The sequence below is a fragment of the Ipomoea triloba genome, chromosome 8 (assembly GCF_003576645.1).
Source record: "Ipomoea triloba cultivar NCNSP0323 chromosome 8, ASM357664v1".
NCBI lineage: Eukaryota > Viridiplantae > Streptophyta > Magnoliopsida > Solanales > Convolvulaceae > Ipomoea > Ipomoea triloba.
The window spans coordinates 15,435,367-15,452,033 of NC_044923.1; the positions used below are offsets into that span (position 1 = coordinate 15,435,367).

At 32.3% G+C, this 16,667-nt stretch overlaps 1 protein-coding gene across 1 annotated transcript; it reads right to left on the bottom strand.

Annotated features, from left to right (window-relative positions):
• Positions 1-930: 930 nt before the first annotated feature.
• Positions 931-4,646, bottom strand: LOC116026829 (protein trichome birefringence-like 2). The gene is made up of 5 exons (XM_031268240.1): positions 3,727-4,646; positions 2,845-3,037; positions 2,550-2,740; positions 2,274-2,432; positions 931-1,460 (listed from the first exon to the last, which is right to left on the bottom strand). The coding sequence occupies exons 1-5, from the start codon at positions 4,473-4,475 to the stop codon at positions 1,130-1,132; spliced, it is 1,623 nt and encodes a 540-aa protein (XP_031124100.1). The 5' UTR covers positions 4,476-4,646; the 3' UTR covers positions 931-1,129.
• Positions 4,647-16,667: the final 12,021 nt, after the last annotated feature.

Consider the following 16,667-nt stretch of genomic DNA (forward strand, 5'->3'; position numbering starts at 1 on the left):
ACCCTAAAAGTTATAACTAGTATCAAAAGTATTACTTTATTTTCTTATACCTGCGTATCAACCAATGCCACATTTTCAAAAAACAAGTGCTAAATTTGATCCTTTAAGGACCTCTGCACAACAGTCGCATAACCACCTGATGTTAGACTTGACCATTCAAACCTCCATCAACAAACAATCTCCCTAGCCACCTTGTGTTAGACTTGGCCATTCAGACCTCCACCCAACAAACAATCCCCCACCTGTGCTAGATTCAGACCTTCACCCAACAAACAATTCTCCTAGCCACATGTGATAGACTTGACTCTCCAATTCTCCGTCCAACAATCTCCTAACCACATAGTGCTAGATTTGACTCTTCAGGACTCCACCCAAAAATAGGGTATAGCAAAAATCAACCAGAGTCCACGATTACTCGAAAGACGATTTTCTAGAGAGTTCCAGAAGGCCAAGGAGGTGGAAGCAACAGCAATTCCAACTCCAATTTGTATTCTGTTTGGCACACTTAAGATGTGTTTGGTTGGTGAGTTTAGGCATAAAAAATGGATATAAAAGTGATTGTTAGTGTTTGGTTGGTAGGTTCTGAGAATACTACTATAGGTTTGGAATACCCCATTAATAAGAAAATTGTACTCATACCCTTATTAAATAAGGGTTTCATTTCCTTTCTTCCTTTCTTCCTTTCTTCCACAACTATTAATATTCATTCTCATTCCACCCAACGACCAAACATGCTAGATACTTTCACCAAAACCCATTACCCTTACCAAGTATTTGATACCCATTCCGATTCTGATTCCTATGTGCGAACTAAACGCACCCTTACTCTTCTTGTACAGTTGTACAAGGAAGGACTCCTGTTCAGACCTGCAAATTTCTTCCTAATCTCCACATCAAATCAAATAAACTGGTCCAACATAAAGTTGGAGGTAGCAAGAAGAGAATACATAATATAAAATCAAGAATGTTTTATACATTGTATGTGTTACAGAACTACAAAATGAGCATCAAACTGAATAAGAAAGAGCACAAAAATGATACATTCTACATATGGCTTCAAAATGCTAACCAGGGGGGAGAACTAAGATAATAAAATGAAAGAATAATACATAAAACCAGGTGGTTCATATCAATTTCCCCATGGACCTCTTCCACTCTTCAATAGAGATGCATAGAGCAGCTCATTCCAAGTATCGGGCACTCCCGGTAGGCACCAGTGACTACAATCTTGAGCGTGCACGCCACCACCACTTTGACCTCCCGGTCTATAAACAGAAGGGTGAGCTTCTTTTCGATAGTCTGTAAGCCTACTGATGTTCATGTACATCACCGGAGTTCTCATATCGTGAAGCACATGCTCGAGGACCTTCATCTTTGATGGGTATTTTGCCAAATGTTTTTTGTTGAAAATTGGTTCAGTTTCATTGTGGCACTGTCCACCAGAGTTCCATGGCCCTCCCCTGCATATTAATAATCATATTGGAAACCCATAATTTCAGCAATAAGCTTCCAATAGGCATTATTGAGTCTAAGGAACAAAAGAAACATATAGCAGCTAAGGAAAACAACACAGCCTAACAATGAATATACACCTTCCATAGCCATAGGAGACAAGAATCAAAGTGCGTATTTGTGACTATTAAAATTTCCAAGATTCCTAGACAGAGTAAAATGTCTATCAGATCATACTCCTTCAACTTCTGCTAGCCACCTAGTGCTGGACTTGGCCCTCCACTGGCCTCTGCCCAACAATCCCTCTGCACCTGTCAGCCTTAACTACATAGCTTTTACTCTTGCTGGGACTCGAACCCGTGACCATGACCGGATTTTAGGGCGTGCAAGATGTGCAATAGGGCCCCAAAATTTTGGGGGCCCTAGTCCAACCCTGGCCTAATAGTTAGTATGTATTTGTGATTATATTGGCCTAAAATTAAGTTTTTTGCAATTTTTCTTCAATTCGCAGTTTATTTATACTTTGATAGGGCCTCACTTATTTATCAGCACAGGGTCACGCAAATAAAAAAATCGGCCCTGCCCGTGACCTAGGCCAAAAGGAAAAAGCTATAGCCCGTAGCGAAGACGCAACTTTATTACCTTATACCGCCACATTTTCGAGAGGTTGGACTTGGCCCTTTAGGCCTCCGCCCAACAGTCCCCCTAGTCACCCGGTGCTGGACTTGCCCTTCACCGGCCTACATAATATAGAGCTTAAAGAGCCCCTATGGTCTAAACAGGCATTTCTTTCAAAATGTGGTTCAAATAGGATAAAATACCTGAAATGTGTAGATGAATATCCTCTGAAAATAACCTCAGTTCTGTTTGCATCAACATTCTTATCCACCCATCTAGCCCAAGTGTAAAGTGCTCTCTTGTATGCTTCAAGAACCTTGAGCCTTGCATGCACATGATTGCCTTCCTGGTAATAGTCTTCCCTAAACAATGACCAAGAGAACATAACTCCTTCAATACTTTAAATGCTAACATGTAATAAGATATATAAAACATAAAAACAAAAAATGTCCTACAAAGAAACAAAGAAAGTACACTACCCTCTAGAGGTTTTCTCATGAGTCCACCAATGGCCAGTGTTGAAGATTATAACATCAGCATCATTATACATCGAAGTTGTCGGGTCCATTAAATCCAATCTAAGTGTATCAAAAGAACCATTTACACCCTTGAAAGAGGATTCTCTGACAAGAAACGGAGAGCCAACAAAGTCCACAGAGCAGTTGTAATCCTAAAAATGAACAAATTAAAAGCGGCATTTTACATATATACAAAGAAGACTGGAAAATCAATGATTTTGATGAAAATACACAGAAGATCGGTTATGTAGGTTACCTCAAACCTGAATGCATAAAACCCTTTCTTTTTGAATTCACTCCTCCCCGATATCTCAAAAACTCTCTTCTTATCCTGGATGCTAGCACGAAGCATACAAACAAGGGATTCCCACATATTCCTATTTAACGAATCACCAACAAAGACCAGTGACCGGCCCCTCAGCCTCTCCAGGAAATCAGTGGCATTGAAGCTGGACGAAAGAGAAAGAAACTAACTTAATCACTCTTCAGAAGTTCAGATATTCAAATATACTAGCAGTCATAGGATACACTTGCACAGCATATTCCACCCAAATCAAATAAACTCCAATATCAGTGAAAATAACCAGATTTGGGAAATTCCATTTCGAAATTAAGAGACACATCAATTTGGAAAGCCTTACCACTCAACCTCAAGTAAGTTAACAACAATTTTTACAGCTACACAACAGGCAGACAGAATCCAGAAAAACAAAAAAAAAAAATGGCTTTCCTAAGGTTCTCTTTGTTAGGATCAAGCGCTTACCATAACGCCAAAATCTATCTATAACTAGTAGCGAAGGCACAAGTGTATTTCCTTATGCCGCCACATGGTGTTGGACTTGGCCTTTCAGGCCTCTGCCCAACAATCCCCTAGCCACCTGGCGTTGGACTTGGCCCTTCACAGGCCTCTGCCCAACACTCTAAATGGCAACAAGCATCAATATACATTATAGTGTTTACTATGGAGAATATTACCATAATATCACTAAAGTGAATGAACACTAGAATTTCTATATGCACATTCTTTATCAGCAACATCTGCATTTTTAGATTTCTGCAATCTAAAATGGCATTACACAGAAATTTTCACAGAATATAACAGTGTAACACATTAACATTTGGGGGCAATTGGACCTACCTTGGGATGTCACAAGCATAGGGTTGCCATTTCCATTTGACGTACTTATCATCTGGCCTCTTATTAAGGTAACAATCAAAATCCCTATCAATGTAAGGGCATGAACCGGGAAGATAATATGGCTTTGTATCATCTCTTACCCATTCACCATCATAGATATCACAATCCCCATAGAAGTTTCTCAATAACTCACTTCCATTTTGAGCATTTGTGCCATTTTCAACCACAAACAAACCCCCTCTATTGTCAGTACTGCTATTTTGAGGGACTCCATCTGTAAGGCCATATAGCCCTTCAATGGGAATGCTTTCATTTTTACCAGTTTCAAGGGAACTTCCACTCACATTGCTCTCCAAAGCACTTCCTTTAGTAATAACAGTTGTAAAGTTGACACTTTTATCGATCTGTGACACATTCTTCAACTCTTCACTGCCAAAGCTTCCATTATTTCTCAACTTCTCAGAGAAATTCCCAAAATGGGCATCCCCAAAATCTCCTGTTCTCCCTTCAATAGAACTAGAACTATTACAACAAGACCTAACACCTGAGAAAGAAAAAGACCAGGAACTGTTAAGCCCCTGAAACACTGGGGCTAAAAATGGAGTCTTTACTGAAAAATTCAAGACCAAAACGCTCGCCACGATAAATGCTGCTGCTAGGCCCAACCCACAGCCGGAAACCGCTTTTTTTCTCGGAGGAGATGCGTACTGAGACAACTGATCTGCGAATGCAAGTTTCTTCAAGTCCATGACCACTATTCGACTTTCACCATCTCACAAGAACCCACTCCAGGAAAAAAAAAAAAAAAAAAAACATCACAAGAACAGAGCGTTTACAGGGAGTAAGGATGCTCGGTGGTTTCAACAATGGATAACAGGATAAAGTGAAGATTGATGGCGGCAACTTTGGAGAAAGGCTAAAGTTGGTACTCTGGAAAAACTGGTGTAACGCCGGAAGAGAGTAAAGACTGAAAAAAATAAAGAAAAAAAGTAGACTTTTTGAAAAAATTTAGACTTGAGAGTTTTTTTTTTTTTTTTTGAACAATTTAGACTTAAGAGTTATTAGAGTTAGAGTTAGAGTTCTAAGTATAGTACATTTATTACAATACTAATAAATATAAATTTATTAAAATTTTATTTACAATGTAAATGATCTTACAATCTTACATATAAATTCTTTATATATTTTGTTCCACGTCCCTTGTAAAATGAAGAATAGCCTTAAGTAACATATGTTAGAGCAATCATTATTAATCTACATAGTTGCGTGGACCATACTATCAAATAATGTACATTCAGTACACAAATAATGTACTTTTAGTATATTAAAATGTACATTATATTCAAGAAAAGTACATTATTTGAATACTGAAAATACATTATTTGTATAATGTACATTTTTCTTTTTTATTGCGAGTTGCGCAATTAGCCTACTGATGAAATCATAAACTTCATGTGTGCACAAGAGATCCAACACAAACCTTCTAGGTTCTTTTAGTGGGGTTAGAACCCCAAAATGTTGCCTCCCTTCATGACTTTTAATTTAGACAGCGAACCAACTACGCTAAGCTTATGGGCTCAATTCTTAATTCCTTACTTTTATTCTATTATGTGACAAGCATTGATTATCTATTTTTTTCATGTATTCCCAATAAAAGTACTCTCTACATCAATATTTTGAGTGTAAAAGTAAAAATTGAGAGTAGAAAATGTGAGTTCATATAGTATTTTTCTGTCTACTTAGTCATTTAATTATCGTAATTTATCTTCTCTTACATACTTTATTGGACTGAGGCATAAGAAACTCTTAGAATTGATGATTCAACCTTTTGGAAGAAATATTTTCCTAATATTACAAATGGCTCCTCACTTTAATTGCAGAATTTCCAAATTTTATCATCGTTAACTATAACTTTAAATTATTTATTTATACTCAAATATATACATTGTTGGAATCCAACAATATTATCAAATCTAAAGTCTTTAATTAAAATATATACAGTTATAGACTTAAGAATGTACAATGTCTCATGCACTCTTAAATATAATAATAATAATAATAATAATAATAATAATAATAATAATAAGAGGCCAGGTGTCACGGTTTTGTGTCGGCATAGAGAACGCCAAGTTTGTGGTTTTGTGTTCCCAGAGAATTTGTGGTTTTGTCGGTGCTACCAAATTAGGTTTAAATATTTAACGTCGGTTAATTGATTTCAAAATATGTTTTAATTTAATCTATTTATATCTATATATACTTATTAATTAATAAAAATAAAATGCTTCATTTTAACTCTCTGCTCAAAATACTCACTATTAAGATTTACGTAATATTGTATGATATGGTAATACAATTTCTATTCGTACTACAATTATACATTAAAATATGATAATACAATATATTAAAATTACTAATCGTAATAATACAGTACATATATTTCCCCAAAACACTTCTATACTATTAAGGTTTGCGTAATGTTTTAAAATATGATAATATAATTCCTACTAGTACTACAATTGTACAGTAAAATATGGTAATGCATTTCCTAATACAATATATTTTTTCTTACTTTCCTATTCGTAATACAATTCTAGACTAAAGTTACTAATAGTAATAATACAGTACATATACTTCTCTGCGACGTAATATATACTTCTATACTATTAATAAAAACAAAATCTCTCATTTTAATTTCCCTCGCAAAACACTATTATACTATTAATATTAATGTTTGTGTAATATTGTAAAAGAATATGATAATACAATTATATTCGTACTACAATTATACATTAAAATATAGTAATACAAATTCCAATACAATATATTCTTTTATACTTTCCTATTCGTAATACAATTCTAGATTAAAATTACTAATCATAATAATACAGTACATATACTTCCTTGCAAATTCAAATTACTAATCGTAACTCAAACTCAAATTACTTGTAATAACCTTTACATTTCTACACTTATAATAAGAGCCAATAATGTTAGACCCTTAACTGGAACTAAAAAAATGTTGGTGTAATAGTCTGCTATAACATATTATTGTAGTTTGTGTTCTTCTTATTGTGCAACCAATTAAATTCCTAATATATCCCAATCCTTTATAATTTTACTAAATTCTTTCCGTTAAATATAGCGGAAGTTTAACATTAAATTCTTTAGGCAATTTGTTTCTTTATTATAATTTTCAAACAAATTGGCAATATTCTACAATACAATTCTGTATAGATTTCTAACTTAAAATTAGAATATTGAAGTTTTAATAGGATTCTATAATACAATTTTGTATAGATTCCTAACTAAATAATTATTCTACCCAAAACAACAGTAGTATATAAACCCTCCTCTTCTCACTGGTATTCACCCAAAACTAAATCTAACATATTCTGCAACACACCATCTACTTGACATTCTATAGGTATGATTATCAAAATATTATCATGTTAATTCTATTATTTGTATTTGTACTCATAACGATTACAACTTTTAAAAAAAAAAATTAATGATGATATACTCATTAATTAATATAACTTCAATATCGTTATGTAAATATATCTATTGTATAATCTGTTCATCTATACTTGTATCTTTGTATGTAATGTTTTGGTTCTCATTATATTCCTCTATAATCTACACATTTTAGTTACCCCTAACGCCATAATCTATGACTTTTGAATTTATATTGTGGTTCCCATTATATTATTTCATAACATCCTTTATGAACATATTTCCCATGGCACAAGTTAGGATATTAGTCATGACAAATGTAGTAAAGTTAATTGATATTGACACACAAACTGTGGGCTGGAGTTGTACAGTTCATGCCATTAAGAAAAACAAATCCATAAACGCTATTGGAACGCCTGAGAAAAAGTATACGCTTATCGTACTTGACGATAAAACAGTAAGTAAAGTGTAAAAAATTCTCCCTTTTATTATTATTATTATTATTATTATTATTATTATTTTATTTTTATCATTATTAGTATTATTATTATTATGAAGATGCTCACATTCACCACCAACATCATTGTAAATGCTATATCTAAATGCAAGGAACTTGGGTTCAATCAATAGTGTTTGATAATGACATTGGAATGTATGATATCACTTTACAAACCAACAAATGGTACATCATCTCAAATATCATTGTCAAACCTGTCCGGACGAACTATAAAGTACTTGATCACAAATACAATTACACATGAATTTTAAATGGTCGGACCGGTGTCCAAACAAGTGACAATGCTGACACGACATTTGCTCCCATGTAAGTGGTTTATTTGTTTCTACTTACTTTAGTTGCAATTTAGCTATTTACAATTTCGTTATGTTTTATTAAAATATATAAGCATCGATACTAGTTCTTTGATTTTTATTAATTTAGCATTTTTTTCTCTCTCATTATTATATGACTACTTTAATCAATTAAGGAACACTAATTTAAAAATGCGCATTGGTCATTGGTTTAATCGCGTAATGTGTTAATTATTATATACAAATTTTGATTTATTTGCTGTTTCAAATTATTGATTTACTCCAGTTAATGTGTTAATTATTATGTACTTATTTAATTTTATTATTTCTCAAAAATACTACAGTGGTTAGCAAACCAAATCTCTCTCACACACACACACACACATATATATATATATATATAAGATTTTTAATATTACAAATAGGAGATGCATTCATAGTTGTGTATTTAAAGTACGGATCATTTCATGAGAATATTGTCTAAATACTGATCATTTTTGTTTGTTTAGAAAATGGCTCGGTATTGCAAACAATTGTTGGTTCTTCAGCATTTAATCCAATTCCTCAATATAAATAACTGCAGTAGCTAATAATGAAGCATTGTTTAATGAATTTAAAGTTTGCTCTCCATCAACACCTATTAATATACCTAGCAAATGTACTACTATTCAAAAATATAATATAACATAATAGGTTAAATTATATGTAAATTTTAGTTTATTTGTTCGGTTAAATTGTTGCAGTTAATGTTCGTCAAGTCCATTCAAATAAAATAATGTGGACACTAGAAGAACATCATTAAGTGCAATCACAAATGGTATATATTATAATTCAAATTATCATGTTTCTCATCTCGACTAAAGTAATATTTTAATCTTATTTTATATATTTAGTAGTTGTTTTATTTTTACGTATATATATTATTTTGTCTTTATTTGATGCAATTATTTGTTTTGTAAAAAATTGTAGTTGCTAGCAACCAAGTTTATATGAATTGAACAACACAATTGAGCCCTTCACACCTTCAACTGTCGTCACAAATAGTAAGAATTTTTTCTATTAGTTCACTACCTATTTCTTCATTTGTTCTATATGATAAATGTGTTGTTATATATGCTTGAATAAAAACAAATTCTATAAGATCAATGCGATGTTATATATGTTTGAATAAAAACAAATTGCAGTTGATATGCGTAACATGTTTACACCGTCCAATGAATGTTCATTAAATATGTCAAATATGTCAAGTTCAACATCTTCATCACGCAAACCATTATTAGTTGATGTTAGGAATGGTAATTTATACTTCACTGTTCATGAATTTTAGCTTTTTTTATTCCCACTATGTGTTTACAACTTTTTCATTACTATAAACAATTTTAACAATTCATTGTATTTTATTAAAGTGGAAAGAGAATCACATCATCGGCGTAATTGTGTTTCACCGTCAATTGTAAGAAATTCCTGTAGGTCATCGTCAAGAACAAATGGGAGTTATTTAAACATGGATTTCAAACATGTCGATGATCAAAATAATGGATATTGTGAGTTTTCTTTCCTTTAAATATAAAAGTTTGTTCGGTTCATTTTTGTCACAATATAAATAATGTGTGTTAATTGTAAGTTGTTTATGTTACCAGATTGTTATTTTGACCTTGGAGATGTCATTCATTCGTGTAATTATTGTGGGGCTTTATTTTGGCGACAAGAGTGCTCAAATCAAAATGTAACACACGCATTGTCAAAATACACAAAGTGTTGCTATGAGGGCAAAATCTAATTACCTTGCATGAAAGATCCTCTTCATGTGCTCTAGAGTCTATACTTTGATGATACTGAACATAGCAGACACTTCCTCAATAATATTCGAAAGTATAACAACATGTTCTACTTCATGTCTTGAGGCGGTATAGTCGATAGGTCACTCAACACCGGTAAGTCGGTAAAGCTCCTCCAGTATTTAGGATTAGTGATAAAAATTATCACTGGATTTGAAGCTTGCTTCCAACAGAAGGGTTGACGCTAAAATTTGCGCAACTTTATGTTTACGAGATATATAATGATATTAACAATCACATCTGTCAGGTAAAATAATAAAGGTGTTAGCTTTAGATGAGGATGGACAAGATTTTGTTACTATTACCAATGTCGTCTACAAAAAGGTTTTCAATAATGTGTAATTTGAATTGGTGATATTATGTTTTCATTTTTCTTTTTCAAAGAGCACATTTGCCCAAGTTATACAAATTCTAAACACTGATATATAAAATCACTAAAGTTTCAACACCGAATGCTTACATTTACACATTAGCTATTAATTCAACAATTATTTGGTCGAATTCAAGTAAGGATAACATCACAATACATAATCGTAGGGGTGGGCATTTCGGTCTTCGGTTCGGTTTTTTCGGTTTCGGTTTCGGTTTCGGTTTTTCGGTTTTAAAAAAAATTGAACCATTCGGTTTAACATTAGAGTTCGGTTCGGTTTCGGTTCGGTTTGAAACGGTTCGGTTTCGGTTCGGATTTACTTCGGTTCGGTGTTCGGTTCGGTTTACGGCTCCCGAATTTTAACATTTCCTAGGAGACAAGGCGATCGGAGGTGCCGCGAGTTAGCGGGGCACCGTATTTACTATACATGAAACATCACATAACCCAAATCCAAAGTTTAATATTTAAATAATAAATACCACCATAACAAATTAACAATTCAAACAAATTAAAATAAAAAAATAAAACTAGAAATTAAATTCCAAAACTGAAATGAATTTGGAAATTCATTCCAGTAACTGGAATGAATTTCCAAATTCATTCTTAGTTTTGAAATATATATATTACGTATTTATAAATAATATATAAATATATTTATTAATTAATATATATATATATATATATATATATATTTATATTTATAATTATATATAATATATATTTATATTTAATTATAAAATATTTCGGTTTTTTCGGTTCGGTTCGGTTCGGTTTTTAACCGAACCGTTCGGTTCTTCTAAAACATGAACCGATCGGTTTTTCGGTTCGGTTTAAAACCGAAACGAACATCTTCGGTTCGGTTCGGTTCGGTTCGGTTCGGGTAACCCGAACCGTTTTGCCCACCCCTACATAATCGGTCCAAACCATCTTTTCAATTGTACTATATAATATTTGATGTTATAATTTATATAATTATATATTGATCCCAATATTTTTAAAATATTATAGAAAATTTATTCCGTACATCGCACGGGGAAAATACTAGTTCATGTAATAATACTTTGTTTTTAGATATTGTATAGGTAAGAAAAAAAATTATCATTTGGAAATTTTTTTCCTATCTCATTATAAATGTCTTGATCATATAATATTCATCTTCTAAACAATTCCATTTTTTCTTATGTTTTAAAAAATTTCTTATAATTTTCAAATTTAGTAACTTTATGATTAATACACACACATATATATATGGGCATGATCTCATGAGAACTATCCTCCTACTGTGAAAATTATTGCGAATAAATCTCATCTACTCATTTAAAATGAACAAGGGTTTAAAATTAAGAAAAAATGTAGTGTCATTCCTTTAATCACGATTATGCATTTTGTAAAGCTTGATTGAGCATTCGTATATAACTAATTGTGCATATGAAAACATCCTCAAAAAAAAATAAAAAAAATTGTGCATATGGAAACATTCACCAAATGCCCTGTTAAGTATTTAAAAAAAAACAATAGCATTTTCTAATTACTTATGTAATTACGATTATACATCTTGTAGTGTCTAATTGGTTCATAACTCTTTCTTGCTCATCAGTTCTCATTTAATTCGATCTGATTCTTTTATATATATATATATATATATATATAGACACACACATACTCTTATTATTTATAAAAATTTTAAGACACTGCCCACACACATATAATTCATTAACATTAAATTATATATTACAAAATATAAATTATAAATAAGTTCAATCACGTGTACTTTTCTGCTTAAGACATACATTTATTGGACAAAGGAGTGTATAAATTAAATGAACTTAGGTTGTATTTTGGTTACAACATGGAAATTGAAATCGGAATGGGAATCAAATACTTAGTAATGGTAATGGGTTTCAGTAATTAAAAGTATTTTGCATGTTTAATAGTAGTGTGGAATCGGAATGATTATCAATATTGCTATTTGGTTATGTACTTATGTATGATCTTATAATGGGAATAAAGGTTTTAAAAATACAAGAAAAAAAAGTCAAGACAATGTATTCTAATATAAAGACATCCAAAGCACGAATATGAACAAAAAAAAACAAAAATCTAAAAGCACTAATCGAAACTTAAAAATCAAATTATCAATTAGGAAGGGAATAATAGAATGAAACCCTTATTTTATTAGGGAATATAATATGTTTTCTATCTAATTAAGGGGGTAATCAAATCCTGCAGTAGTGTTATAAAAATTTGTCAACCAAATAATAACAATGACTTTGATACTTATTCTTGATAACTAAACGTGTCTACCAAACACACCCTAAGATTATAAATGTGAAATAATAATAAAGTTTTGTTCGTCAATGGGCAGTGGGCTCAAATGCTGAATCTATCATATCACATTATCACTTATCAGATCAGATTGAACTTTGAAGAGCAGCCATGCAATGTGAATAACAGCTGTGAATATGATCTTTCTATCCTCTGCATGTGCATGCCTTACTTCCTTTATACTAAATTCATTAATTTATCCAAAGTAAATACTCAAACTTGGACACTTCGGAGTTAATAAAATTAAAATATTCTTTTGAAAAAAAATATTGCATATACAGCTATACTCGGTGGAAGAAGTCAAACTTCTCTAACGTAACTAAAATGGACACCAATCTCGTACAGAGGATTATTAAATAAGTCTACACTTTACTTAAAATGAATATATTGTTGTGAATCCAGACTTATTCTCACATGAATTATAGTGTTAAAAAAAAATTTACAAAAAGATATTACGAAGATATTCTCTTACTCTATATTGTTAATGTTTATGGAACAAAATATTGGAAAAATAGCATAAAATTGTATTTTAAGTGGTTATTTTGTGGTACAAATATATGTGGGGTTCAATTGCAATTTAGATTGGGTCAAAGTGGATTCGGACTCTTCATAGTTAGACAAAGAGATTGATATATTATATGCACAAAATGGATAATGGGTGAATGAGAAATCTGTTCTCAAAGTTGACCCATTTGAGTTGAAAAATGTGAGGAAAAGCTTTAGTAAACTTTTGTCCTACATTGGTTTGGGAAGTGAATTTGCACTACTATTTATACAAGAGTCTTTCTAAGACTCATTGAATTGTATAGTATAAATGCTCTCTTTCGCGTGTAGTAGGTGCAAATCAAATGCTATTGGTTGAACGTAACCAACACTTCAAATGCATTTTACCTGATAGTAGGTTATTAATTTAAAAAAACAAGGAAGCAGGCATTTAATTTTTTATTATTATTAAAAAATCATTTTAAAATGTCAATTCATCATCCACATAAGCAGACAATGCAACCTGATGAAATAAAAGGTAACCTACAAGGAAGCAGGCATTTAATTTTTTATTATTATTAAAAAATCATTTTAAAATGTCAATTCATCATCCACATAAGCAGACAATGCAACCTGATGAAACAATTCATCATCCACATAAGCAGACAATGCAACCTGATGAAATAAAAGGTAACCTACAAAAGCAGACAATGCAACCTGATGAAATAAAAGGTAACCTACAATCTGGTGAAATTGCATGTATTTGGAATGTTCAATGGCCTAATTGCACTTTTTTTTTTTTTTTCGTTTAGTGGCCTAATTGCACGTTCAAGTTACATTCAGTGGCCAATTTGAACCTTATTCCAATGCTATTTAATCCTCTCTTCCACTATATAAGTTCCAGGTTGAGCATCGGAATTTTTACAACGAACACAACCAAGCAACACAAACGAAAATCACTTGTTTTCTCCCTCAAAACTCTGCTCTTCCTTCGTTCAAGCTACCTGTGGTTCATCCAACATTCTCGTTCACCGGGTTTCAAGTTTGTATGCTCAAACGCCGAAAAACGTAGTACATTTTATCCTGGGAAACCTAGACTACAACGCTCCAGCACCCCCGAGAGGCGGTAAATAAGGTTTTAAGGACAGAGGCAACTCGACTCGTGCTTCCAACCTACCCGAGTTCATCCATCTTCGTCCCCTTGCTGTTTCCAGGTTTATTTTATCCTTTCGTAGGTTAATTTCCTGTTTATTTACCTTTTGTGAGTTTTTGTATTTTCTCCATTTTCTTGGGATTTTCGAGAATATTTTCCTACACAAAACAGTTGTTCAACATGTAGTTCAGTCATTGTATTAAGTAAGTTAGAGTCTGAACTAGAGTCTGTAAAGACTGTAATAGTAGGAAATAGTTTACTCCTCAGACTTGAAGAATGAAGACTGAACCAGCTCGCCGGTTGTTCGAAGATTAGTTCGAGGAAGTTATAGCTTCAGAGCAATTTACGGGGATAAATTATATAACGGCCATCTTATCTCTCTCAAAGACTTATTGAGAATTTACAGAGAGAAGTTGATACACTTAGAAATTCTTTCAAGCTAAACTGTGGACTAGATCATGTTCAATTGAAGCTAATTAGAAATCACATCAAGTCAAATCACATCACTTGTTGTTGATCAATGGTTGATTATCCACATGGAATTGACCGGAGTCAAGGTAAGTTGCAACTGAGGTGGAACCTCAATTCTGGAGATCGGAGATCATAAGCAAGTTCACCAAACTAAGAACTCTACAACTAGCTAAGTCTTTAGCATTTGTCAATTGAGTTCTACGTGCACTTCTTGTTGATTCGTTCAATCCCTTTTCTGAAGTTAATGGTGAATTGGGCAGTCTTTTCCATGAGATTCCCCCAGTCCCCAAATGTAGGAGCATTAATACTCCGAACTAAGTTACCAAATCTTGAGTGTTCTTTACTGCTTTTGTTTGGCTGCCTGCATTTTAATTGTGCGAACTACTATATTCTGACATTTCCTGAACTAGTTTCGTAAGTATTCATTCAAGAAACGTTGACCATGCCACTTGATTGAGTTTTTTACTTAAAGATTTAATTAACACGTAAATCATTCTTAAGTAGTTAAGCTCTTGGCAATTGGCCACGAATTGCACATAGAATATTTCCTATTTTAGGAAAGCAGTGGACATAATCATGTAGAGTAAAGTAAAGAGAGAGACAAGAAATATGAAGAATCATCCATCTTTTAGTATATTATTCATCATTCAATCCAATATATACATGATGTAAAGAATTTGAGTATAACTACAAAACTATAAAGGATGAAGAGGCCATCATTATCATTATCATAATATAATACCTCTAGTAATGTCTACATATATTCATTTACAACACCCTCCTTGGACATTACTATATCATGCTCATGTCTTGTTAAAAGCCTCACTAAAAAATCAATGGGAAAAAACCTAGTTGAGAAAAAGAGTACATGATGTATGTGTATTCATGTTGCACTAGTTATCTCGTTAAAAAAAAACTTTTAATTAAGAAAATCATATCAAAATCAATCAAAGGAAAAATAGTACATTTGTTGGTCTTCAAGACCAAATATTCATGATTGATCCAAGTAAATACTACACTCCTTGAAGATAAAGATCTTCAAATCCTACCCATAAAAACATCTTTCCAAAAATAAGTGTAGAAATGGATTTTATGAACAAATATACTAGATTGTCAGTAGAACGAATATTCTGTATAATAATCTCGTGACTCTTCTAGAACACATATGAGTTGAATCTTGACACTATATATTTCTTGTCAAAAATTTCGTAATATACCCATTTCTCATTGGTGCACCACATTGTTTATTATCCTCATGTAAGACATTGGGGGTAAAACATAGCATAACCAGTTTGGAACTTGACATCAAGAGGATCTAATAAAATAGCCAATATCCAAGTAGCCATCAAAGTTATGTCTTGGTTTCTCACAAAAATGCCACAATCTTTCGTAACTCCAAGATGCCGGATGATGTGTTAAACATGATTCCAATATTTCATTGTAGGATGAGCATTACATGTTGCTATCAATTTCATCACAAATGTAATATTGATGTAATTATGGAACTTCTGGTCCTAAAGTAGTGCTTCAATGACAATGATGTAATGAACTTTTTGGTCTTAAAATATCCGCATTATCCTCTTCAAGTCTAAACGGTTTCTTATCTACTTTAAGAGATTGGACAACTATTAGTGTGATAAGCAAATGATACTTATTCATATAAAACATCTCTGAGACGTTTTTTAGGTAGGCTAGCTATTATATAAGCTTCCTTCAAGGAAATACACAGTCTACAGGTCGAGACAATACTTGATTTTCCAAGTCTTTCATATGAAAATTCATCTTTAGGCATGAGCTAATATCAAAAAGCTCTTTATGTATTTCAATAATGCTTATACCATCAACACAGATTGGGATAATAAACAAATAAATCCATTAGCTATCTTTAATGAGCACATAATGACACATATTAATTGCATATTCCTTCATCAGGGGAAAAAATACTCAGTCAATTATTAAATGTTTCAGGTTATATACAGACCTTGTAATTCAATATTATACATGTTGCGATATTCATTTTGTCTCATTTTCAGAATTT